The sequence below is a fragment of the Nannobrachium achirus genome, assembly GCF_963921795.1.
Source record: "Nannobrachium achirus genome assembly, chromosome: 14".
NCBI lineage: Eukaryota > Metazoa > Chordata > Actinopteri > Myctophiformes > Myctophidae > Nannobrachium > Nannobrachium achirus.
The window spans coordinates 24924269-24951742 of NC_137821.1; the positions used below are offsets into that span (position 1 = coordinate 24924269).

Below are 27474 nucleotides of genomic sequence, written 5' to 3' on the forward strand. Positions count from 1 at the left end.
TACGTTTTTTTGTCATATCTGTCCAGCATAGATATTTGTTTACAAAGCCTGAAGCAAACATGAAAAAGGTATTTTCATTAACAAAAAATCCTGCACACTGCTCTTGTTCAACAGTCTCAGACTTTTCAGTCCCACAAAGTCTAAAATAAGAACAAGAAATGTATTTTTTATTGTCTCAAAGTCTCAAAAATACCAAAGAACCCAATTAAATTGTTATTCTCAAGTATTTGTACGACAATTAATCATTAAACCTCTCCATGACCGTGACAGCCCTACCACCAGGCCGGATCCTCCTCAGCCCAGCCTGCCTCCCGCGGCCCGGCGGCTCCCATCTCCCAGCAGGCCACGGTGGACGCGCTGGACAAACTGGACGCCGAGCTGCAGGGACACATGCAGGCCGAGGAGCGCCGCAAGAGGGAGCGCGAGGAGGAGGAGGAGAGGAAGCGCCGGGAGGAGGAGAGGAGGAGACGCAGGGAGTGGGAGCGTCAGCAGGAGGAGCAGCGCAAGAAGAAGGAGCAGGAGAAGAAGGAGCAGGAGCGGAAGAAGCGCGAGCACGAGGAGGAGCGGAAGAGGAGAGAGTGGGAGAGGCAGGAGGAGGAGAAGAAGAGGAGAGAGTGGGAGAGGCAGGAGGAGGAGAAGAAAAGGAGAGAGTGGGAGAGGCAAGAGGAGGAGAAGAGGAGAGAGTGGGAAAAGCAGGAGGCAGAGAAAAAGAGGAGAGAATGGGAGAAACAGGAGCTGGAGAAGAAGAGGCGGGAGTGGGAGAAGCAGGAGGCGGAGAGGAAGAGGCGAGAGTGGGAGCGGCAAGAGGAGGAGAAGAAACGGCGAGAGTGGGAGAGGCAGGAGGCGGAGATGAAGAGGCGAGAGTGGGAGAGGCAAGAGGAGGAGCGTAAAAAGGAGGAGAAGAAGAGACAGGAGAGACAGGAGGAGGAGAGGAGGCGGTGGATGGAGAGGAAGATGAGAGAGGAGCTGAGCAGCGCCAAGGGCAAAGAGCAGACGGCCATCGAGAGCCTGGAGAGACTGCTCTCTGGCGACGCGTCGCTCACCTCCCCGCCTCCCCCTCGCCTCTCCTCCATCTGCACTACTGCTTCAGGCCCTCCTCCGCCGCCGCCCGCCTCTACCCAGGCCTCGACGCCTTACCCCTGGCTAAGCCGCGGCGGCATGCCGCCGTGTCCTCCAGGCCCCGCCACCGCCGCGCCCGTGGAGAGGCTGCGTCCGCCCCCTCTCACGCCCCAGACGGAGTACGCCAGAGAGAAGCAGAGGCAGAGGGAGATGTGGGGCAGCGCGTCGTCGGCCCAGAGTCCACCATCCACACACAATACCTCAGGGATGAACCAACAGGCGTACGCCTCCCAGGCGCACAGGCCCCACGCAATGCAAAACGCTCCGTCGCCATCCAAAGACGGGGATAGAGACGATGGCAGCACGCGGCAGACGCCGGGGAGTTTCTGCGCTCTCCCGCCGCCGACACTGAGGGAACCCCCCAAGTTGTACCAGGCTTTCCCGAGAGACACGCTCCACAAGCGGATGCCCAGCGGCGGGCTGAGCAACCTGGGCAGCAGCTGCAGCGGGGAGTCCGACAGTGCTCAGTTTGAGGAGGAACCCTCGGAGATGTCGACCCTGCTCCCCGACGGCCTGGCCAACATAATGGCGATGCTGGACGAGTCCATCAAGAAAGAAGAGGAGATGTACTGCAGCGCCAAGGGCTCCCTCGACGCGTTCCCCCCTAGCATCCCGCCCCTCAAGAACTATCTGTGTGCCCCGGACCTCATCCCGGCGCCCAAGCACCAGCCTAACCAGGAGGAGTTTGGATCCAATCCCCATGCTAGCCCTCCCGTGCTCAGCCGCCAAGGCTCCCTGGCGTCCCCTTGCAGCAGGACGTCGTCTCTCAACGAGGACGACGACGATTGCCTCAAGGTTTCTCCAAACATCCACATCAACCCTAGACACTGCATGGAGACGGGAACGGCGTCCGCCAACACCAATTACCGCCACTGTGACTTGGCGAAGCTCTACGGCCTCACGGATCTGGCCAAAAGCGAAGCCGACGAAGAAGAGGAGGAATACTATTCCGAGACCCCCTCCTGCTCCCCGCCGCCTCAAAGACCCCACCTGCACCAGACGGGAATGAGCAGCATATATAAGTCCCAGACTACCGTCCCGGAGAGCCAGAAGTACGCTTACAGGGGTGGGCCTTTCGGAAGGCCCCCTGCCTCTGCACTGCTCGGGGTCAAATATTCCTCATCGCTCTCGTTGGGTCCCGACATCTGTCGCCAGCAGCAGAGCACCTCCCCCACCTCTGACTCCACCAGCCACCCGGGATTCAGTCCGGCGCTTCCGCCCCCGCAGCCTTCTCCCTCTCCTGTGTCGGAGCACAAGATAGTGAAGATGGAGGAATCTGACGCCTGGGAGCACAAGGCGGTGAAGTTGGAGGAAGCCGACATCTGGAGGGACAGTAGAGAAACCGAGAGATGGTCAGGGTTTGGTAAAGAAGAGCACGTCCCCTCCATTGAGCCTAATAAGATGGAGATGAAGGAGGAACAGAAGCTGACCACCATCTCTGAGTCTTCTCTCGCCGAGCTGGGCAGAATCTGCGAGTTCAATCTCGGTCAGCTCAACGACAAGAGCTCCACGGACGAACCCAAGGCCCACGTCAGGCAGCAGGAACGACACGAGACGGAGAGCGGGAAGGAACGAGACCGGGAGAGAGACAGAGAGAGGGAGAAGGAGAAGGACAAGAGGAAAAAGCATAGCCACGGCCACAGCAGCAGCAGCAAGAAGCACGAAGAGCGGAAGGAGAGGAAGAAAAAGCACAGGGAAAAGAGGGACGAGAGTTCCACCTTCTCCTCTTCCTCCAACTCCTCGGGCTCCAGCCACAAGCGGCACAAGGAGGGCAAGAGCCACAAGGAGAAGAAAGACCGCAGGATCCTCGGCGACCTCGACCTTCAGAGCAAGGAGCAGCGAGAGAAGGACCGCGCCCGCTCGGACTCTGAGAAAAGGAAGCGAAAGGAGGCGTCCGGCGCCGGATCCACCAGCGAAGGGGAGCCCGCCGAATGGGCCTCTGGAGCAAAGAAGGACAGAGAGGCAGCCGGCTCCTCGCTGGTCTGCACAGACTTCATGAAGCTGAAGGCACTGTCGGACGGCCCGCCCAAGGAGCTGAAGATCCGCCTGATCAAGGTGGAGAGCGGGGACCGCGAGACGTTCATCGCCTCAGAGGTCGAGGAGAAGAGAATCCCGCTGGAGGAGATAAACATCAAGAACGACGCCAAGGACATCATCAGGGCCTGCAAGTAAGTAGGAGAGTATTAATGATAACCATGTAACCAGCAGTTTTGCATGTTTCATAGGTTTTGTTTTTCTAGTGGGTTTGCTAGTTTAATTACTTTTTTGTTTGTTTGTTTTTTGAGAAAAACAATACACAGTTAAAACAAAACCTGACAAAGCTAATATACTAGATATCCACCCAAAATACTAGACATAGTGTACACTTTCTCAATGGTTTTATTACTTGCGCAAGCAGAGCGTGCAAGTACTGCGATCGGCTGGGTATGTACTGTATGTCGGTGTCCTAATCAGGGACTAGTATCACTGGCAACATCATCATTAACAGGTAATGAGGGACCAGTATTCCTGGTGATGCCAGTGTGATGTCACTGGCGTCGCCAGTGGTGAGCGCACCTCATGGCGCGCTCTGCTGGCGCACAAGTAGGCCTGCTGGCACACAAGTAGGCCATACATGGCCTACTTGTGCACGAGGAGCAAGTTGGCACCTCGACAGAGTGCAGTTCTAGTTTAGTTTTGTAAACCCACTACATTAGAGAGTTAGCTTTACCACTGACAAACTGACCGTTTGTGTCTTGTGTTCACCTGTTGACACGCTCTTCTGTTGTTCCAGGGGTTCCAGGTTTAAAGGGAAGTTCAAAGAGTCCTTCCTGCTCCCAGCCTTCTCTGTCAAGCCTGACATGAGCACAGAGGTTCCCATTCCCAGGGAGAAACAGAACCCTCCCACACCCAGCATCTATGTAAGACACTCCACCAGTCCACCTCACACAACACCATTCCTACTACTACTCCTTTCCTTATCGTTTTCATACTATTTGTTTTGTAAACATACAGCTCCATGACTCCATGCCACTATTATATGAGCACATACTGCCCTCTTGTGGTGGTTTAGTGTTGTGGTTTTCAAAATTTGGTGCAAGTCAAATTCACACACATCTTCATCTTCTACAAGCTACAAAAATCACACCAATTTAATTTTTTCGCTCAAAATGAAACCAAATATCACCTAAATGTGTGGAGAAGTTTGCCTCTGTATTGGGAATAGTCAAATGTCAAATAATTCATAACCTTTGGTGTAGTTATGTTGTAGATATATTGCAATATTAATATGTTGCTGACAAAACCCCAAGGAACACCTGGAGTTGTCTCACGGCTCACCATTTGGGAACCACTGGTTTAATGTGCATGGGACAGAACGACATCACATGCAGAGTGGTGCGTCTTTTATGTCGTTGATGACAATGGTGTTTGTTTGCCCTTTCTTCTGCAGTTGGAGAGTAAGAGAGACGCCTTCTCCCCCGTGCTGCTGCAGTTCTGCACTGACCCCAAGAACGCTGTGACTGTAATCAGAGGCCTGGCCGGATCGCTGCGTCTCAGTACGTTTACCCACATGCACTCTCCTAATAGTGCATGTTGCTGTTGTTGGGCAGGACCATCTCATTTCCGTATTTTAACATTTTGTGCAAATTATCGCCATACTTGCTCATACTACAAAAAGGCTTTTTCTTCTTCTTTTTTTTCCCCCGTCTGTTGGGATGCCAATGTTATCCAATCAGGAGAGAGAACTCATAGCAGATAAAACAAGTTGAATAGCAATAGCAAAAATGTGATCAACATTACACAATTTAAGCTGATCTTGGTTGGATGAACTTTGTATTACGACCTGAAATCCTATTTTCTGTTTACTAAAGAGATGGAGAGACCCCTGTTACTGAACAAACACTCTATAGCAATGATTACTATCAGAATATAGAGATTTTGTTTGAATAAAAACAGCTAAGTGCAGCAACCACTAACTAATGATGCACCATCCTTTTTCTTTCTCCAATGTTACTCATGGCTCTAGTCTCTGGTTGCCATCACGCTGAAAGACCTCTCACGTCTCTCTCCCTCTCTTGCTTGTTCTCACAGATCTGGGCCTGTTCTCCACCAAGTCCCTGGTGGACGCCAACTCGGATCAGTCGGTGGAGGTCCGGACGCAGGTGCAGCAGCCCGCCGACGAGAACTGGGACCCCAGCGGCACCAGCCAGGCCTGGCCGTGCGAGAGCAGCCGCTCCCACACCACCATCGCCAAGTACGCCCAGTACCAGGCCTCCAGCTTCCAGGAGAGTCTGCAGGTAAACCACCATTCACCCCATACAACCACTGCTAGCAAAACGTATCCTTTTCCTATTGAACCCTGGCGTTTATTTTCTGGGTGTTTCTCAAACTTTCAAAATGTCAAGGTATCCCCTTAACTCTGACGGTGTACAAATGGAAACGAATTAACCCGTTAGGGTTCATTTTTAGACTGTCAGAGTTAGAGACTTGTAAGGGTCAATTTAAACCCCACCTAAAGGAACCCACAGAGTCCCAGGAGTCCACTTTGAGAACCACCGGGGTCTAAAATGCCACTTTTGTTAACCCCCGGCAAATGGATGGGAGTAAGCACTAAGCACAGACCAATGGGGGACCCCCATCAACAAAGTGTTTGGGCTTTAAGTGGTCCTTGCCACCGTTAACCATGTAAACCCCATATGTGATCTCGTACCGACAAATAGCGATATCTTTACGTTCACTGTGCATCGTGTAGGTCAGGGTTCCCCAATAGGCGGCCCGCGGGCCGCTGTAAGGCCCCCACGAACACAAGTAATAATGGTGGTATAAGAGCAGCAACAACACTAGTATATCGTTGTCGTCAGGTGGAAACCTTGTATCTCCAAATGTGTACGTTCTTTCGCAAAGTAAAGCCCTGCTTCATCATTCAAGGCCGTCTCACAAAAGTAGTGAAAACAGCAGATCTACAAGCACACAACGCCTCGCGGTGCGAGGCGTTGTGTGCTTGTAGATCTGCTGTTTTCACTAGTTTAAATCATTTTTAAAATGATGAATGCAAAACGAACGGTTTTGGACATACAAGATTTTCACCCGACAACGACGATATCTGAACCGTCGCTGGAGTAGCGGGAACGCCACCGTCGCCCCCTGCAATGTTGTGGCCCTCGGCTTGTTACCCTAGACATAATTCGGCCCTTGGGGAAAACTAATTGGGGAACCTTGATGTAGGTGTTTGCTATTTTTGCCGTTAGGAGGAATAGTTTGGTGTTTAGCATATAGCATATCTGAATAACATGCCATGAATGTGTTCCTTCAGGAGGATAAACGTAGTGACGATGAAGATGATGACGAAGAGGAGAAGGAGAAGGACAAGGACAAGAAACCACCCAGCACTTCTTCTGACAAGGACGTCCCCAAGGACAGCAGCAGGTAACAACTCCACACCACGGGCAAACCTCTTGACAACACAGGGTTAAACCTGTGGCCACCACCTCACAACGAAAACGGCTATTTTAGCCGTTTTCTTTTTCCTTTTTTTTTGCCATTTCGGAATACAGGAACCCCTGTTCCATAACTTGGATTTATTGGTGCATACAGTATATAAAATGTGTTCCAAGCAATGCACTAAGTCTCTGACGTCCTTCCTTCCCTCAGTGGTGAGCAGAAACCAGTGGGGAAGATCATTAAGTTTGGCACCAACATCGACCTGTCCGATCCCAAGAGGTAAGCAGAAATGACGTGAGAGACATTGTGTCTGATCATGTTACCCCTTTTAAAAACTTTCTTCAAATTGATTTCAATGCATAGAGATATAGCGGTGTATACACATGGTAAATGAACTAAACAAACAAAACAACCAAAGAGACTTACAAAATCCCACCCAGTGGGAGTAAGCGGTGTCTTAGCCTATACCGTACAGTGTTTCTCAAAGTGGATTCTAGGGACTCTTTGGGTTCCTTTATGGGGGTCTAAATTGACCCATACTAGGCCTGTCAGAATGAAATTCGTTTTTCGACTATAATTCGAATATTAAAGAAATGGATGAAAGTCGAATACTTCAATTACCGTATTTTCCGGACTATAAGGCGCACTTAAAAACCTTTAATTTTATCAAAAAACTACAGTGTGCCTTATAGTCCAGTGCGCCTTATATATGGATCATTCATTGACATTGACATTCCCTTTAGCACAGCTCCATCTGTTTGATGCATAACGCAACGGTAGCGTCTATTATGTGCGCCTTATAGTCAGGTGCGCCTTATATATGAAAACAGTTTGAAAATAGACCATTCATTGACAGTGCGCCTTATAGTCAGGTGCGCCTTATAGTCCAGAAAATACTGTGCTATTCGAAATGCAAAAAAAAAAAAAAAGTTTATATTAAAAAAAAGTAAACAAAAACGTTTTTCATGACCTCCCATTGCGAAAATAAATGCTTTCATCAAGTCACAAATGATCAACAATTACGTGTGTACATGGCAGAGAAAGTTATGCCACAGCACTTTGTGTGTGTGACACCCGACACCAGTTTGCATCGCTGCAGTCCGGAGCTCTCCTCTGCCCCTCTCCTTTCTTCATTGTATTAGCTGGTTAGCTACTTGGCTATTTCTCCTGCTGTTTCCAAGGCTTCCAAGCTTCAGTTGAAAGTAACATTTAAGAAACTTATGACAACAGCGGACAGCCAAAGACTAATGTAATAGTTGTCTGTCAGTAACGTAGAGGAGCTGGCTTTTACGCTCTGCTCTGCAGCCTCTGCTCCAGTCCTCTCTCTCTCCGCACTGCTCGTCTGGCACGGAGAGTCGGAGACACGCAGCATGCTCTCTAAACAAGCAATTTAGCTGCTAGCCACGCCTCCAGCCGATCTACAAGCCCACAGCCCGTTGATGATGCAATGTAGTTAGGGCTTGTAGCTTAGCTTTTTTCCCCAGCCTGTTATAGCATCTGAATTTGCGCAAACAATGTGCTTATTATTTTACAACTATACATTTAAAAAAAACTATATATAAAAAATGTAAAAAAAAAAAAAAAACCTATACATTTTATATATTATATAAACTATTCGACTATTTTCGAAACATTATAAAAATGAATGAATGAAATTCGAATGGGATTTTAGAGGCAAACTGACAGCTCTAACCCATACTAAATGGTTCCATTTGTACACTGCCAGAGTTAAGGGGAGCCTGTGAAATTTGAAAGTTTGAGAAACACTGCTATAGTACACAGTATCACTTCAAACACTTAAAGGCTCCTCAACAGCGCCACTTGAAGGTTGGCCACCCGGCGGTATTGCAGCTGTTGAGGCCGTACTGATACGGAGAGATACAGATATATAGACAGACGGTTGGAGTGGTTGGCACCGCTCAAAAAAGGTTGAAACGATGAATTATACTAACACAAAATCTACAAAAGAAAGTGTGAACTTGTTTTGGAACTACAGTAGTTTGAAGTTGAACTAACGCCATGTTGTGTGTGTGTGTGTGTGTGTCTGTCCAGGTGGAAGCCCCAGCTGCAGGAGCTGCAGAAGCTGCCTGCTTTCATGCGCGTGGCATCCAGTGGCAACATGCTGAGCCATGTGGGACACACCATCCTGGGCATGAACACTGTCCAGCTCTACATGAAGGTGCCTGGGAGCCGCACACCTGGTAAGAGACACTCCCCTTTTGATCGATTGACTATTAACAAGTTTGTTAACAGTACATGTAGTACAGTCAAAACTAAAGAGGATAACACACACAAAAAAGCCCACAGGCGCTTAGTTTCCACTGTGGCCCATTATACTCAATTCATCACTAAAGGCCCATTCCCACTGGGCCAAATAACAGATATCTGGAGATATTTCTCCAGATATTTTTCCATGCAAAGTGGATGGTAGATACAGATAAAAAAAAAGTCTACCACAGATATTTGCCACAGATACTTTTATCTGTGGCAAATATTTTTTTATCTGTATCTACCATCCACTTTGCATGGAAAAATATCTGGAGAAATATCTCCAGATATCTGTTATCTGGCCCAGTGGGAATGGGCCTTTAGACATGCAATACATACAATACAATACATGTCAGTAAAAGCTCCAGCAGCAGCAAAGGATATATTTACAGAAAGGAGGAGGGGGGGAGGAGGGAAGAGGATTGGTGTTGAGAGTTGTTCTACTAAGCCCAATCGACAAGTGTATTTTGATGTCAGACATTCTTTCATGTTAATTTTGGGTCGGAAGTCGATATCTTTGAAGAGCCTGTAAACAGGAAGTACCCTAACCCAGTATGTAATTTAGAATGATTTGGAAAAATGGTTTAAAGTCATGAAAAACTATGTTTTTTTTCTGCTAATGACTTTTGTCGGACAGTGACAATGATTTTAGTGAAAAGATGGCGATGCACTGTAGGCTATAGCATCACACTGGTCAAAAGATGGTGATGTACTCTAGGTTATAGCATCAGAAGACTGGTGCACCTTGGCAGAAGACTGGAATAGTTAGGACGGGACACCCTCTTCCTTTGGTGTGGCGCCTAAACCCTAACCTTTTAACTTCACAAAAACTATGCTTAAACTTTACCTTAACCTCACAAACATTGTGCCTAACCAGGGCTGGCTGGTACCAATGGGCTAGTGGGGCTTAGAAAATGTAGAGATAATGTCATATGCTGATAGAACCTAAAGCAGCAACAGCGTCAAATGAAAAACACAAAATACTGTATGTCAAAATGGACAGAATTTTTTTTACAGCTTCCATTGGCTTTCATTGAGTTGAGTGATTGACCGCTGACATAGCACACCTCCTTTATTTACTCCTTGATTTCTGACAAAAAACATGATAGCTGCTTTAATCACATTTGGAAGTGGCTCATTTCTGTCTGTGCTGCTTGCTTGCATGTGTGTTTGATGCGTGTCGGTGCGTAAGCGTTTGTGCTTGAGTGGCGCGTGTGTCAGTTTTCACTTACTTCATTAACGTGTGTGAGAGAGGCAGTGTCTGTGTGTGAGTAAGAGAGGATTTGCTCATCCCAGGCTCAAATTATTAGTATTATTAGTAGTAGTAGTAGATTATTATTAGCCACCACCACCAATAATCATGATAGTAAAAGCAGCTATCAGCAGTTTTCTTGCACATGCAAACAGTGGAACCCCTGTTTTGTTGTGGGTACGTGTGGTGTTGTGGAGCATTTGCTATAACAAAGTATAGATGTAGTGTAGTGTCATCGCTGTAACTTGGTATCTGGAATGTGATGCTGTTGCTGCAGGGTGAACTATGGGTAGCATAATTATAGTATAATGGATGTCTCAGCCCCCCCCCCCCAAATCGCCACCAGCCTCTACTGTGCCTAACCCTAACCCTAACCCTAACCTCACAGAAACTATGCCTAAACCTAACCTCAAAACCATTTTGACCTGGGCGAAACACCGGGAAAGGACAGAGTCCGTAGTTAGGACAGTGACTCTGATGACATTGACTGAAACTCGAGTGATTTTTCTTTTTAGCCCCTGCCAGAAAAATTGCTCTCAGCAGGAAATGCGTACAACTGGGCATTTCCTGTTTATGGGCTCTTTAACAGCTGTGGTGGCAGCATAGTAGAATGCATTTTCCCCCTTGTTGAGAAAATTGTTTGGGGAACAAGATCAGATGGGCATCACTCAATCTAGAGAATTAGGAATATAGTTCCAAGTTCCGTTTTCTTTTCTTTTTTCAGCCTTGGAGTAGAAGGGCAGTTTGGTGGCTATTAGGGAAGCATGATATATTGAAAATCAATGTATCAACGCATCTCAATATCAACATGCGCAATATACACACCGCAAAAAACAGTACATGTCACATTTCAACACGGATACACATAATAAGACTAGGTGGTGGTATGTATATTCATTGTCAATAGCAGCTGTAGCCAGGTGCAATGTTTTCAATAAAACCATATCGTTGAATGGATTACTATGTAATGCCTTTCTTTCCTTCTTTTTTTTCAGTGTGCAAAAAACACTGAAACACTACAATATGCTTTTCGTTAACTGGGTTCTATGTTAGCAGCAAACCTAACTATGGCAGAAAGTATTTGTTTGACTACGTTGTAAGTTATAAGAGTTATAAGTCCCGTTCGTTCACACTTAGTCGATTCTCGGGCAATGTTTGATTTTGGTGGGCAATGTGGTGGCATATTTGGTCATGTGTGAACCAGGGTTTCCGTGAGGCATTTTTTGGGACGGCCACCTTGGCCGACGGGCTTCTATTTTACCAGCCAAACAATAAATTAATCGTCCATATTATAATTAACGTGAATAACGTCACATGCGTGTTTGCATATACGTGCACCCAACTGATATTTACACCTCGTTATGTTAGCACTGCGCTTCTTTCCACGTTATCACAGATGCAAATGCAATCTGTTCCTGTTTTTATGGTTAACTATATACTCCATCATACAGAGGTGTCACCGGGCAAATAAATAAAAAATAACTGAATGTGGCCGTGAGTGAACTGCTTGCGTGACACTAAACAAATGAATGTTTTGGGCTTTACATTTCTTTCAACCTTAATATGCATAACCTACAGCTTTTGATTTGTTAATGTTAATAGGCTATGTAGCCTAATAACAGCATTTTCCCAACCGGCCATGGTGACCTGTAAATACCGGCTAATGGAAACCCTGGTGTGTACGTGCGCCGAATGTTGAATGGCAGCAATATCTTGTTTTGGGCATTTGTTACTGGTTAGGACCTACAACATTGTCCGCATTCTTGTCACAGCCACACAAGTGTGAACGTCATACCGCCATGACAGTGCTTTTTAGTGAGTGCAACTGTTGTGTTCAATATTGGTTTTATACATGAACGGTGTACAGTGTTCTACACTACAGTCAAACGCTCCTCGGTTCATGTAAAAACTTCAGCTACAATGTGGGTACAAGTATGCTGTGGTGCAGAGAGAGAGAGAGAGATGGGCAAGAGGGAGACTGTGACTTAACTCAAGCATGGTTCAGAGAGAGAGAGCGAGAGAGAGAGAGAGAGAGAGAGAGAGAGCGAGAGAGAGAGAGAGAGCGAGAGAGAGCCTATGACAGCAAGGCTGCCTGACAGTGCCTGTACCCGTGGCAAAAATGGTGTTCAATGACCAAAATGCTTCCGAGCAATGTTGACATAACTAGAGAAAGTTGAAACTGAATAGGCTATAGTTTGCATGGACCAACTACTGCAAGTTAAAGCATCAATTAAAGCATCAAATAAAGCATCAAATGCCCAGTATCACGGGCTTACAGTCATCTCTCACGTGAGTATTAAGTACCAGCCGAGAACGAGCCGTCGACTGCACTGGTAAAGAGGGCATGTGCGAACGGCTCTCCCACTGCCTGTGCCGGCAGTTCATGCTTATAATGTATTTTCCAAAAATGTAACAGGCTAACGGCATTCATCTCTACACACAGCAATAGTCGCACTATTCAGCAATGTTATCGCGCATTGCATGTTTTCCCAAATATTGTGCAGGCATATACTTTGTCCATCCGGTGCAAATGTCTAAAAGTGTTGCTCCCCCCACAGGCCACCAGGAAAACAACAACTTCTGCTCGGTCAACATCAACATCGGCCCTGGGGACTGTGAGTGGTTCTCTGTGCACGAGAACTACTGGCGCGATATCAGCGACTTCTGTGAAAAGTGAGTTTGACGGCGGCACAGAGTCACATGTCGTTGCTGTTCAGGAAATGGAAAAAATAGAACCTGTGTTCCAAATGGATCCAGCATAGTTATTATTTGGTCAAAAGCTCTTGACTTTACATTGGTTACATTTTTACAAAACATCAGACATAAGACTTCGCTACTTTTTGAACTACACTGTTGTAAGACGATGTAGGACATTATAATTTACCGGGGGAAGAAACGTTGGAATACGGACCTTTGAAAAAAAAAAAATCATAAAGTACATACAGTACATGAACCTGAAAAAAAAAAAAAAAAAAAAAAAAAAAAACCCCACATAACTCTTAACTCAAATGCTCCTATATTTCCGCTCTGCAGGCATGGAGTGGACTACCTGACGGGGTCCTGGTGGCCGGTGCTGGAGGACCTCTACAAGGCCAACATCCCAGTTTACCGCTTCATTCAGAGACCTGGGGATCTGGTGTGGATCAACGCCGGCACTGTGCACTGGGTGCAGGCTGTGGGCTGGTGCAATAACATCGCCTGGAACGTTGGCCCTCTGAACGGTAGGCGCCACTGATGCCTGATTATGGATCCCACTGGGAAAGATGGATGGAAACGGCATAGAGCGCTCGTTTTCACAGTTATTGTCCACGACATTGCAAGCGGCGCGAAGGCCTTGGTCCTGCTCTTCGCGCCCGCGAAGAGCGGGCAAGAACATGCAAATTTACAAAAACACTCCCAAAATCGTGTATAATAAGCAGACATTGAGAGACTGGATAGAGCTGCTATGGGACTTAAAGTAAAAAAAATACTTTTTATCTATCGATTACTCACCCCATGGATACTCGAATTTGTGGTTATTTCTTTGTTTTTTGATGCATTCCTAAGCCAATAATTTGATGACCAGCTGTGGTAGTGGAGTCAAAAGTATGATATTAGTCTTGTAGTGGAGTGAAAGTTATCAAATGTAGTGTAAATGTACTTTCCACCATTAGTGGCATTGGAATAAATGTGGTTTATCCATCTCTGCAGCTTACCAGTACCAGCTGGCCCTGGAGAGGTTCGAGTGGAACGTTTTGAAGAATGTCAAGTCCATCGTTCCCATGATCCACGTGTCCTGGAACGTGGCGCGCACCCTCAAGATCACCGACGAAGAAACCTACAAGATGATCAAGTGAGTAACCAGGTCCAGTCGCACAGCGGCCCACTGTCGTCTGCCTGGTCCTAACTATTCCAGGGGTCTTCAACAGGGGGTCCGGGACCCCATGAGGGTCCTCAGAGTTACTACAGTGGGGGGCGCCAAATCCTTGTTGTGATAGGATAATTCTTATAAATTAACAACTTGACACCTTGCATCCCTATTTAGCCAAAAAAAGCAGATCTACAAGCTCTCAACGTCTCGTGCTGCGAGGCGTTGAGAACTTGTAGATCGGCTATTTTCGGCAAATAGGTTTGGTGTAGAGGTAGAAAAAAGAGCAGACAAAGTACAGAGTGAAAGGTCAAATTGAAGTATCAACAATTTAAATGGTTAAATGTCTGAAAAACACATTAACACGAATCCAAACAAGTCTACGAATCGATGAAATCGATGAAAACCTGCGACCCAATTTTATAGAATATGTAGTAGGGGGTCCCTGCTTTATCTCCTTCTCAGTTAAGGGGTCGTTGGCCTGAAAACGTTGAAGACCCCTGAACTATTCCACAATCTCCGTCTGGAACTAGCATCAAAAACACATCCAGATCTTAACATGTTCTCCTGTCCCCCCAGACACTGCCTCCTCCAGTCCATCAAACACATCCAGATCTTACGGGACCAGCTGGTGGCTCTGGGCAAGAAGATCTCTTACCAGAGTCGGGTCAAAGACGAGCCCGCCTACTACTGCAACGAGTGCGACGTGAGTCTGACCTGCTTTTTAAAGTATCTTGTCTCCCACCGCCTGCTGTCATTGCCACTCTGAGGCCGGATCTACTGTACTTGGTGCCATGCTGCCTTACACCGAAAATAACAGCTCTACATGCACACGTGTCGCGATTCAACGCGTTGTGAGCATGTAGACCTGTAGTTTTCTATGTTCAGACTGGCAGCTGAATTTTTTTTTTGTCTTTGCAGATTGGAACCAGATTGGTTTGATCAAGTCTGAACACAAATAACCGCATGAAAAACACATTCATTCTTTGCCAATCAGATTTTGAAGGGGTCCAAATGGACGGTTTCATTCCACTCTTAGAGATGAATTAACACTGAAGATTTTACAGATGTATATAGATTGGGGCTCCAGAGATATATATATATATATATATATATATATATACCGGTATATTTTTAACCCATTCAGGCCTAGACTTATTGACTGCTTTAACCAGTGAAAAATAGCAGATATACAAGCTCACAGTGCGGCACCGAGTGCCGCACTGCGAGCTTGTAGATCTGCTATTTTTGGAAAAAGTCGTGAAAATGTGTGCAAATCTTTGAATATATGTATTTTCAAAGCGAACGTTTGTAACTCAAATTTTGCTTCTGGGTGGTCCCTGGAACTAAATATTTTGAGATGGGGGTCCGTGGCCAAATACATATCATTTTGGGGGTGAAAAAGTATGAGAACCACTGACATAGTAGTCTCTCAAGAACAGACTAACTGAGCTCCAGTTAAGTGAAAAGGACCTTTTCTTTGACGATGGCTGGCCAGATTGCTGACATAGAAACATAGGTTTTTCAAAAAAACTTTAGAAGGATTCAAAAGACACTTATAGAATCGGGTCAAAATTCAAATTTTCACGATTTTTCAAAAATAGCAGATCTACAAGCTCGCAGCGCGGCACTCGGTGCCGCGCTGTGAGCTTGTATATCTGCTATTTTTTTTATATTTAAAGCATAAAATATTAGCGTCATATTGTGTTCAGGCCTAAATGGGTTAAACAGGGGCCCGTGAAATATAGCAAACTTCTTGAAGTGAAGAGTGTTGAGACTCCCTGGTATAACCTTCTATCTCTCTCTCTCTGTCAGGTGGAGGTGTTCAGTCTGCTGTTTGTGACCAGCGAGAGCAACAGCAGGAAGACGTACGTGGTGCACTGTGAGGACTGCGCCCGCAAGATCAACCCCAGCCTGTCCAACGTGGTGGTGCTGGAGCAGTACCGCATGGAGGAGCTCATGAACACATACGATGCCTTCAAGAACCCGGTAAGCCCTGACTGTCTGTCTGAAATGTTGGAGCGGTTTGCACCGCTCAAAAAATGTATTTTGGCGGCCCTTCATGGCGCTACGATGGCTGAACTTGGTTGCATGCTGAAAATAGCTGAACTGTGAAATATATTTATATTTTTAAAGAACTTTAGAAAAAAGCTGCTTCCAAGTAATCTACAGAATAATCTCTAAGGAAATAATCGATAGTTGCAGGCCTATTTGTAATTCAGTCCAGAGCCGGTAAGAGCAAGTCCATGTACAGGCAGGCCTAATGGCTGATCGTACACTTGGTTTCATGCTGAAAATAGCCAATCTACAAGCTCAGTCACAACGCTTGTGAACTTGTAGATCGCAACAGAATGACTTGTCTTTAAGTTGTCATTTGTTGATGAAATTGTCCATATATTTAGTCTTAGTTTTAGTCATCATAGCTTAGTTTTTATTTAGTTCAAATTTAGTTTGTCAGTTTTCGTCAGTGAAAAGGGTAGTTGAGCTTTAGTCGATGAAATCAACCCTGCCCCTCGGTACCCACAACGCTAACGCTCCCTTTCAACCGCCTGTTTCTGGTTGTGCGTTGTGACCTGCAAACAGAGTGAGACGTGCTGTAGAGAAAAGGGGACATATTGATGTCAAATTTGTTGTCAAAAATGCTCTGCCGTATATTTCCACAGCAATCATTGTTTTTCAGGATTTGTTCAATAATCGGGGGTCTGCCTGCCTCTCTAGCTCTTTAAAGGAGTAGTTCACCCCCAAAATGACTTTTTTTTTTTTTTGTATTTGTCACATTCCTTAGACAACAATGTGATTATAGTAAATTTACCCCCATTGATTCCGGATGGAGACCCAAATGCATTTTTTTTTTGTCCCCATCCGGAATCAAAAAAAGTACTCAAATGTTTTACTTGACACATTCAATGCCAGGTATTTATTAATTCAGGTCAGCAGACCTGAATGAATACATTAAATTAAAGAATATACTTAATAGTAAAAGTAGAAATACTCGGTTACAAGTAAATATCCAGAATTCAAAATGTAAAAGCATGAAAGTGTTTGCAATGCATCAAAATGTATTTAAAGTACCTCAATATTGTCAGAACGTGGACAAATTCGGACCCAGTGTTGCATGAGATCATTGAGAAACCATGTGTTAATTTTGTCCGTTTTTTTCTGTGCGACCCTTTGTGCAAAGGCCTTTACTTAACCATCTCCTCTTCTGCCTCGTGTCCCCAGGCACTGCCCTCCAGCTCGCGGTGACACAGCCCACGTCCTGTGTCCACCTCAGCCATAACCAAAACTCCTGCAAGCCAGGACAACGACAACAAGAAAGACAAAAACACACCTTTCACTTTGCTTTTCAACTTTCCCTTCTTTATTTAAGATGATTTTTTACTACTACTACTACTGCTAATACTTGCCGAACAGCCAACTGAGAACCAGTTTACAAAAATATATAAAAAACAACAACCCGCCAATAAAAAAACAAAAACATTAGGTTACATAATTATGTAACCTCCGGTTCTATGAAATCATGAGTAAATTCACCCTTATCGAGTGAATTTCGAAGATGAGATAGAAAGCCAGTTTACTCTGAAAATGGTGCTCTCGCCCCTGGCAACGGTGAACTTGAAAATCAGGATGCAGTTGGTGCTGCCATTGATCAAACTACGGAGATGATGGTTTCAATGGCATGTTTTTGTCAGTACCAGACAGGTTTGTTTCTATTTTTATTTTGTCTTGAATACTGAAATTTGTACATGCTGTTTGTATTTTTTGTGGAGTGCTGTTCTCTTTTTTTGTTTTCCTTTTTTGAATAATTTATTCTTTTTGTTTGTTCTAAACTAGATCAGCCTAGATATACACCACATTGGCCTTGTCACTTGTATTTAGAAAAAGAGAGAAAATGAAAAATACTAATAATAGAGATATGAACATTTTTCTAAAGCATTAAGAATGGGGGGAAAAACAAGTACAATTGTTTGGAATGCATCAAAACATACGGGTTTCAAAGACTTTGTTGGGGGGGTTCGTTTTTATCTTTATTTTTGTTTTGTTTTTCCTGAATCTTATGTGTTGTAAATCCTATTTTTCCCCTGAAATAATTCAAATTTTATTTCTTCTGGGGGAAAAAATAAGTTGTCACACCTCACATCATCAGGTCTTTGTTTATTACTTCCATGACCTTATCAATATTAAAAAATAAAAAGAATGAAAAAAAGACGAAAAAAATATCGGTGTCACCTGTATTGTACCTCCAACTCTTCAGTTCCAATATGAGATTGAGTATTTCCTGGATTTTTCTTTCTTTTATTATTTAAAATGTTTCTATTTATTGGATATCAATGTTCTCGCTGAGAATGTTCTTTTTTTTTTCTTGTTTTTTTTATGGTGATTGATTCCTCTTTTATGAACTGAAATGTAGGGGGTGCTAGTGTGTTCCAATGTCGGAGGCTGCTGTTTTCTTTTTTGTTTGGTGCTCGCCTCTCACGACTCTTTGCCCCTCCTACCTTCTGGTATATATATGAAAAATGATATCTTTATCTTGAATATAACACCACCTTTCCTGTAGACTCTAGACACACCGCTCAAGTAGAGATGAACTAATGAAAGTATGTCTTTGTATGCTCATTAAGAAAAGGAAAGAAAAAAAAAATCCAATCTGTTTAAAAAATTGTACATTTTTCTTTTATTATTCCGTGGGGGGCTTTTTAGATGAGATTTTAATGATTTTTATTATGTTATCTGTTGAACATCATAACGGGATAGATGGTGCTAAATGTTCTCTCTCGATTTTGTTTCCCACCAGTTTCTTCTTAAGATGAGATTTTTTTCCCCCTGTCAAATTACCCCCCCTCTTTCTCTTTGTGGTCATTTATTTATACCTGCACTGTTTAGAGAATTCACACAAACACACATACTTGCATACACACCAAACTGAGCCAGACATGTCTTAAACACTTTGTGAATTTGTGTGACATTATTATTGACTATTAATAATAAACGCTTTTTGATAAACCCACAACTGAGAAGCATCTTTATTTCCCCCATATGATATATCTTCACAGGCAAACAGTGTTTCATCTTACAACAGATTACCTGTAATTGATCTAGTATGAATACTATCATCTTGTGATCATGGAGTGTTCCAACTTCCAAATGCACAACGGAGAGGAGTATGCTTTTCACTGCAGTAATTGATGCAGGGCTGTCCTAGCCTGGCTTGGCAAGACTATATACTAGGCTAGGGCTGTCCTGCATCTCATTGAGGAGCCTTCCAGTTAAGCCTTCCAGTTTTGCTGTGAACTGTAAAGTTAACATTGTTGCAGTGAATGCTGGTGTAGTATGTGCGTGCTGTGCTGACTGAGTGACTACTGTGCTGTGAGCAATGTTCAACCTCGGCTGTGTCAATACATCGCTAGATCCTAAGCTCAAAATGTGTTGCTTCGCACCACGTTTCAAGCTTGTGTGACACTGTTGTATGATAAAGTAGGACATTCATTTATAAAAGATATATAGTGAAATGCCCTCATGTGAACAGTTACAGCATACGTACAGGGTTGCCAACAGAGGACTGTCAGAATCCAGGAGATTTCTATTTTTTGTAAATAATCATCTACATAATATCTATTATATACTGTATGTCACAGCCCCTTTGACCTGGCCTGTAGGGCCTGTGGTGTGTCCATATGGTGTTCTCCCTTTATGTGTGCTTCTCCCACAGAGCCTATGGGTGTCGGCCAATGAGCCTGATGATTAGGTGCATTGGGAGCACCTGGCCAGTACTCCCTGGAGCCCTACATAAGACTGGGTGGCAAGCCAGTGTCTCTCTCCCTCTCCAGACGACAGCACCTCTTTTGTTTGCTTTCCCTTGTGTTTGAGTTTGCACGCTCTACAACACCTAGACCAGGGGATAATACTGATATTTTCACAAATTGTTACCACCCAAGGTGACCGTATGTTTTTTACATTTTTGTCTTCCTACATGTCTCTAGTTTATATTTTGGTATGATAACCCTTTCTGAGAAGTAGCTTAATTGATGTTATCACCCGCTAGAGTCGGTGTGTTTTTCGTGCAAAACAGATGTTTGCAATGGATTCAGAATCACGAAAAACCCCTAGTTTGACCCCTCATATGCTACTTAAAGCAGATTATTTCGTACTTTTTTTCCCTGTAATGTAAAGTTAATGGGACACCGACTCTAGCGGGTGATAACATCAATTAAGCTACTTCTCAGAAAGGGTTATCATACCAAAATATAAACTAGAGATATGTATGAAGAAGAAAATCCAAAAATGTTACGGTCACCTTGGGTGGTAGGCCTACCAAAATTTGTATTATCCCCTGTACTAACCCCACACTACACCTACCACACATCCATGCATTGCTGCAATGCTGACACTACTGATTACTGACCTACACAGCTCAAACTCTTGAAAGTATTACTTAAAGGGCCACTTCACCTCTGGGACAACCCAATCTTATTTTATTGTTGTTTGGGACACGATCAACACAATCCTGAGTTATATTTTGTGTTCAATCTATTTTTTTTGATATTTTAGTATTTCAGCATGTACTAGTGATGCAAAATGCATCACTAGTACAGCTGAAATACTAAAATATCTAAACACAGATTGAACACAAAAAATAACTCAGGATTGTGTTGATCGTGTCCCAAACAACAATAAAATAAGATAAGGTTGTCCTAGAGGTGAAGTGGCCCTTTAAACATTTTGTAATAAATTATTGTTACATTTAAAACCACTACCACGTGTCCGCCTCAATTTGTCATGGCCCCACAGGCCGGGTTGTGACACATACACATTTAATTATTAATTAGATATTTAATAATTCAGCAGTATTTAATTGAGAAACTAGTTAAACTTTAAAGTTTCTAAATGTTTTTTAATGGTGTGATGATACTTTGAGATTGTCACGAATGTAAAGTGCATTATAAATATAAAAATTATTGTTAGCCTTTTTTAATGTAACTGTCTAAAGTGAGAGGCAAAACAAGAAAAACTTGTGGCTGAAACTGCTATAGTTTTGATCATCTGAAACTAAGAAATCCATATATGACAAAAAGGGTATGAATTTTAATGACATTGCTTGGGCTAAAATGAAACATCTCTGTTTGCTTTAAAGTGCTTTCAAGTGTAAATGCAGGTGCAGACTCTGTAAAAGTACAAATGTTCAAACAGATGGTTTTAAACAATAACCTGGAATAGAACTCGGTTGTGTCAAAATGAACCCTGATCATCAGCGGGTGATCTAGTAGATTCAGTCATTCTATCAGGGGTAGAGGTGTTTGCAGTGGATTTTCATCTTTTGACCTGTCATCTCTCCTTTCAACTTTAAATATAACCTCCAAAATACTATTAGTGTGAAAGGCCTGGTGGTGCATGAGTAAAGCAGATGCCTCACAACCTAGAGGTTGAGGGTTTGAATCTTGGTCAGGGAATGTCTTAATTTTTCTTGTTTTTAAGGCGATGAGGGCGGAGAGAGCCCAGCTCCCTCCTCACGCCCTTTTTTTGCCTCGGTGGAAGAGGGAGGAGTTTGCAGGTGCCACACCTCCAGGGGGAGGTGCTTTCGAAATTTACATATTAAGTTAAATCATTTTTATTCAATATTTTCTTTTCTTAATAGGTTTTCTTTATGTTAGTGATTTTTCTCAGTAATTTTGTATTTTTTTTTTTTTTCATTTTATTATTATTTTCTTCAGTTTATATATTAGTGAACTTTCCCATTACCAGTTTTATTTTATTGTTTCACTTTTTGTTGGGTTGTTTGAGTTCATTGTAGAGCACTCTTGGGTTGGTTTATTTGCTTTTGATGTTGTTTTGAGATTTGAGATATTTCAGATTTGTTTGGGGTTTGAACTTGGAACCTTTGACTTATTAGACCTTGGTTTTAACCATTGAGCCACGCTGGCATGGATGTTACTAGGGCGAATGTAATACTTGACCCAACTTTTAGAATTTAGATTGACAGCGAAAATATCCATTGGGGAATTGAACTCCTCACCTTAGGTTTGTTAAACCTGTGTTTATCTCTTGAGCCACTCTGGCATGGATAATACTTTAGCGGACGTAATACTTAACCCAACTTTTAGAATTTAGATAGACAGCGAAAATATCCAGTGGGGAATTTAACATCTCACCTTTGGTTTGTTAAACCTGTGTTTATCTCTTGAGCCACTCTGGCATGGATGTTCTATTGGCGGACGTAATAATTAACCCAACTTTTAGAATTTAGATAGACAGTGAAAATATCCAGTGGGGAATAGAACTCTTCACCTTTGGTTTGTTAAAGCTGTGTTCATCTCTTGAGCCACAATGACATAGAAATCAACTTTAGAGAACGTAATACTCAACCCACGGTGGGTTCTTCAGGCTTCAGTATTATGTTGATCATGGCAAGTAATAATGTCAGTATTACTGACATGATACTGGACATGTCAGTATCATGTCCAGTATCATGTCAGTAATAATTATGGTCAGTATCATTTAAGTTATTTTATCAGGGGTAGAGGTATTTGCAGTGGATTTCCATTTTCTGTCACCTCTCCTTTCAACTTTAAATATAACCTCCCAGATCACATTAGTGTGAAAGGTCTGGTGGTGCATGAGTGAATGAGTGAAGTAGATGATCTCACTACCTGAGGGTTTGAGTCTTGGTCAGGGTCTGTGTTTTTTAAGGCAACGGGGGCGGAGGCAGCCCAGCTCCCTCCTCACACCCTCTTTTAGAAGCGGTTGCTTTAGAAATGTACATTTATTGGGACTTTTTTTTATTAGTAAGTTAGTATTTTACCCAGCAGTTTTGTGGTATTTTTCAGTTTATATGTGACTGACATTGATTTTTCCCATTACCATTTTAATTGATAATCTTTTTGTTGAGACATTTGAGTTTCATTGTAGTGCACTTTCAGTTTGATTTACCAGCTATCTTAATTGTTTGGTGGGTTGAGATATTTCAGTTTTATTTGAGGTTTGAACCTAGAACCTTTGATTTGTAAACCTTGGATTTAACCTTTGAGCCACGCTGGCATGGATTGCTCAGTGGCCAACGTAATACTTAACCCAACTATTAGAATTTAGATGGACAGCAAAAATATCCTGTGGGAGATTTGAACTTCCTGCTTCAGTGAAAAAGTGAAAGACGATATTCATCCAGATTTTGGACTCCAGAGATCTAAACGTCGTGTGTCTGTCAGCCTTTGTGATTATCCGACACAACACACTGTCAAGGGCTGGGACTTGAACCTCTGACTTCTCGACCCCAAGGCAGTTACTCTATTCATTGAGCTGCAATGACACAGACATTAAGCCTTTGGGTGTGTTTGGAAACCCGCACCCATATTAAATACCATATTTAATATTTAAATTGCTAGTAAAGCAGGCCTGATAAAAGTATCACTAAACTTTTATAGGACCTTTCATGACAAGGAATGCAGCTCAAAGCCCTTTACAGTGCAAAGAGATTGTATACATGATAAAAAATCAAAACAAAAGAAAAGCAAACCACAAAACAAAACAAACAAACAAACATTCTAAACTTCAATGAGATAGTGTACATAAAGTGGTTCCTGTAGTAAAGCTTACGACAATCTCCTTTTAGTTGACCTTGTAGCAGTGATTTGCGCAGTCATGAAACTGTAGGCCTACTTCCTATTGCAAGATTTGAATAAATTCATCAATCAATCAATCAGTCAATCAATCAATCAGTTGTGTTCGCCTCCTGCCCTAAACTTGTAGGCCTACAGCAAATTATAAGGAACAACGTTGATTGACTCCGTTTGCTCCACCACTACCTAAGCCATGCTGACGCATATTTTCCGAGCAATTCTTCTTACGGATGTTGGTCTTTTAACTAAAGCCTCAACATAAAGAGCAGAGTTGGAATCAAACCCACAACCTGAACCTCTGGCTCATATAGACAGTATGTTAACACAGCCTCTATGATTTGTTACTATAGTTGTACTCTTCTCCATTTTTGTCTAATAAAATGTTCAATCTGTCATGGTTTTCCTTTTGTTTTATCTGACTAACATTCATGATAACACTAAAAAGCACTAAAGACACCGATGCTGGAACAGCAAACACAGTTAAGACGTACATGATCCCAAAGCCCCCTTTGAAGAGTGACAACCAGAAGAACAACTCAATGAAGAAGAAAAACTTCATGGAACCTGGTGAACTTGGTGGCTCCCTGTCTTAAGACGCTGTCACTGTGAGCCTGGGTTCAAATCCATCCTGCTCTTCACTCTGAAGTATGTTTTGGAGAACATCCAGAGGAACACTTGGAATAGATAGAAAACTGTCACATTTCTGGGACCTTGGTGGCTCTCTAGTTCAGTAGTTTGAATCTCATCAAAGTCCTTCTGCTCTTTGCTCCACCATAATAGATAGTAGACACCTTTATGAACACATTTGTAAAGAAAGCTATTGATAAGCATTTAGTTCCCAGATTGGTCAAAGACTGCTAACATTCCCCAACTATAAAGACCTGGTTTCAAATCCTGCAAGTAGCAGATAGTGCCCATTGACATCATGTACTGTAAGTAAGTGTTTGAGAACCACTCTGAAGTTTAACAGGCCGCCATAGCTGAATGGGTAGAGCCCAGCAGGATAGCAAAATGTGCAGGTTTTGAATCCTAGCCCTGGTACTGTCACCATGTCTATGAATTAGATACCGAGATGGGTGAAGCTAAATGTTCCCCAGGATCAAATAGATACAGGTTTTGGTCAAAATAAATTGGTGAAACAGAACTCATATTTTGGGCCCAATTGGTATACATTTTCATGTCCTTGACATGAACATGTTTGAGAACCACTGGAATTTCAAAGGAGCAGTCATAGTTTGATAGTGTCACTGCCTAGCGAGCAGAAGGTTGCAAGTAAACATAAAAAAAGACTGTAAAAGGACTTAGTTGGGATGTTCCTTTTAGGCAGGGTGTTTAACTGTACTTGTACTGTACTACATTTTTATTGCGACCATCAGGGAGCAGTTTACTATGAAAACCTCCACCGGCCGTCCGTCCGTCGGTCGGTCACACGTCACACCTTTGCCCTGCTCATATCTCCGCATCAGTATATAGGGCTTGTTTGTTTATTGTATGACATCACGCCACATCATCAGCTGTGGACTCTGTGATGTCATCGTATCGCATCAGTATATAGGGCTTGTTTGTTTATTGTATGACATCACGCCACATCATCAGCTGTGGACTCTGTGATGTCATCGTATCTCCATATATGGCCATCTCCGTATATGGAGATATAAGTCGTCCATGCCCAAGTATGGGCTGGTGAGGTCAGACTTTGTGTGATGCGTAGGTTATCTCCATATATGGAGATTCAACATTCCAGGCAATGCTCTCTTCCCTGGTGAGAATTGCCCCTTTATATAGGGCTTGTTTGTGTATTGTATGACATCACGCCACATCATCAGCTGTGGACTCTGTGATGTCATCGTATCTCCATATATGGCCATCTCCGTATATGGAGATATAAGTCGTCCATGCCCAAGTATGGGCTGGTGAGGTCAGACTTTGTGTGATGCGTAGGTTATCTCCATATATGGAGATTCAACATTCCAGGTGTAACTATGGCTACCCGTATGACGTGAGAGGTGGAGGTTGTGATATTTGTGGAGATAAGCGACCAACGGTCGCTTATCTCCCGATTAGGGAGTCTTACTGGTTGTATTGACTATACTTGTACTGTTCTCCATTTGTCTAATAAAATGTTCAATCAATCAGAAAGTTTGGTTTTGACGTGTCACTCTCACCACAGGTTACAAAGTGATGAAAAAGATACCATACTTTATGTAAGATGTAATTGTCCACAGTTTTACATACGAACACTTCTTATCTCCACATTTTAACCTTAGTGTTTTTGGAGCGGTGAAAGCGCTCCCAATAGACAGGTATGTCTGTGGGTGGGTGGCTGGCTATGTCTGTAGCCTGGCAATACCTTGAGTGGCCACACACAACACACAAGTTAAAGGAGGGGCGCTGTTGTGCAGGCACACACACACACACACACATACACACACACGCACGCACGCACGCACGCACGCACACACGCACACAGTATAGCTGCTCAGATTCACCGCTCCACTTCGAACCGAGGTTTGATTTTTTCATAAATCAACGCCCTACTCGATCATATCTGTACAACAGTGTCACACAAAAGCATAAAAAGTGGCATATACACAAGCTTCGGCAGGCGAGCCGATCTACAAGCTAACAGCAGTCGCATCTGCAACGTGATGTGAGCTTGTATGTCAGCTGTTCTCTACATGCTTACCGGATGTGTCCCACACATAATTCTACAGTAAATTCCCACGGAAACAGGTGGATACGAATGCGTAATTTGTTTAACTGTACAGCATATCTCTGTTCACTCTGTCTATATGAGTCTATGCTTATATTCAGACTCAAGGAAGCTCCCTGGTGGCCAACTCTGTTTTAGGACCACGAGCACGCTACCCAGAACAGGCCGACTGGTGGATCTAGCGATCTATCAACACAGCCGAGGTTGAACATTGCTCACAGCACAGTAGTCAGTCAGCACGGCACGCACATACTACACCAGCATTCACAGCAACAAAGTTAACTTTACAGTTCACAGCAAGACTGGAAGGCTTAAAGTAGATGAAATATTAACTCCAGTTAATATGCCACTAGATAGAGATATTGGACACAGAAGGGAATGACCAGATTGACCACCACATGAGAAAGAAAATGAGAATTATTCACAAAAAGCACAATACTGTATCTAAACAAATCACATTTTATTGATCCGAGACCAAATTCTTCAGAGTTAGTACTTAAACAGCTGTACAGATATGTTCAAACTTCAAATGGAAATAAAACCTTTCCTATTGTCGGTCTCTATAAAGACAGTGGTAAACTCTCATGAACTGACAGCTGTATCTGTATATAAAACAATAGTAAAGCACAGAGTATAAAGACCTCAAATGTACAAGAGTAGGACATAACGTGTTTGGAATGATGAATAGTGTATTGACTTGTAATACTAGAAAATGTAATACTGTCGACTTTAAATATAAAAACAGTTTACAGTTAAGGCTTACAGTTAATGCAAACGTGTGTGTGTGTGTGTGTGTGTGTGTGTGTGTGTGTATAGAATGAACACACTGTACATTACCTTTCTTTACATCTACAGTACTTCTTATCAACAAAAACATGGAGCCTAAATACAAAGTTACAGTACAATCAAATTGAACTTTGATTGAACACTTTTCTTAGTGTGTACATATTTAGGGGGTTCTATGGTGTGCCTTCTACCAAAAATAATAATACAAAAAAATGGGACATTCTCCAAAACGAGTTCTTTAGGTACATTTTGAAGCAGATACCTTTGTACATTTCGAATTCTGGACTTCTACTTGCAACAGAGTATTTCTACATTGCAGTACTGGTACTTTTACTTAAGTCTTCAGATCATTGCTGTCGGGTGGAAACCTTTACGAAAACCATTTCTTATCAGGAAATAGAAAAAAGCGTTTTGGACAAGCGATCCAATGCGGTTATTAAAACGTGTTAATACTTTT

At 43.3% G+C, this 27474-nt stretch overlaps 1 protein-coding gene across 6 annotated transcripts in view; it reads left to right on the forward strand.

The window, feature by feature from the left end:
- The window catches only part of kdm6ba (lysine (K)-specific demethylase 6B, a), a 242263-nt gene extending 223357 nt beyond the window's left edge, over positions 1–18906 (forward strand). For 5 of the 6 annotated variants that reach the window (XM_080742373.1, XM_080742377.1, XM_080742374.1 and 2 more), the window contains 13 exons: positions 271–3287; positions 3893–4019; positions 4550–4655; positions 5191–5396; positions 6413–6525; positions 6751–6819; positions 8593–8741; positions 12619–12733; positions 13094–13281; positions 13751–13892; positions 14487–14613; positions 15723–15896; positions 17130–18906. In XM_080742373.1, the coding sequence (XP_080598499.1) occupies positions 271–3287; positions 3893–4019; positions 4550–4655; positions 5191–5396; positions 6413–6525; positions 6751–6819; positions 8593–8741; positions 12619–12733; positions 13094–13281; positions 13751–13892; positions 14487–14613; positions 15723–15896; positions 17130–17153 (4557 nt within the window). In that variant the 3' untranslated portion in view covers positions 17154–18906. Of the gene's footprint in view, positions 1–270; positions 3288–3892; positions 4020–4549; positions 4656–5190; positions 5397–6412; positions 6526–6750; positions 6820–8592; positions 8742–11055; positions 12734–13093; positions 13282–13750; positions 13893–14486; positions 14614–15722; positions 15897–17129 lie in introns of those variants that run through there. The other variant, XM_080742378.1, reaches the window with a different exon arrangement.
- The last annotated feature ends 8568 nt before the right edge of the window (positions 18907–27474 follow it).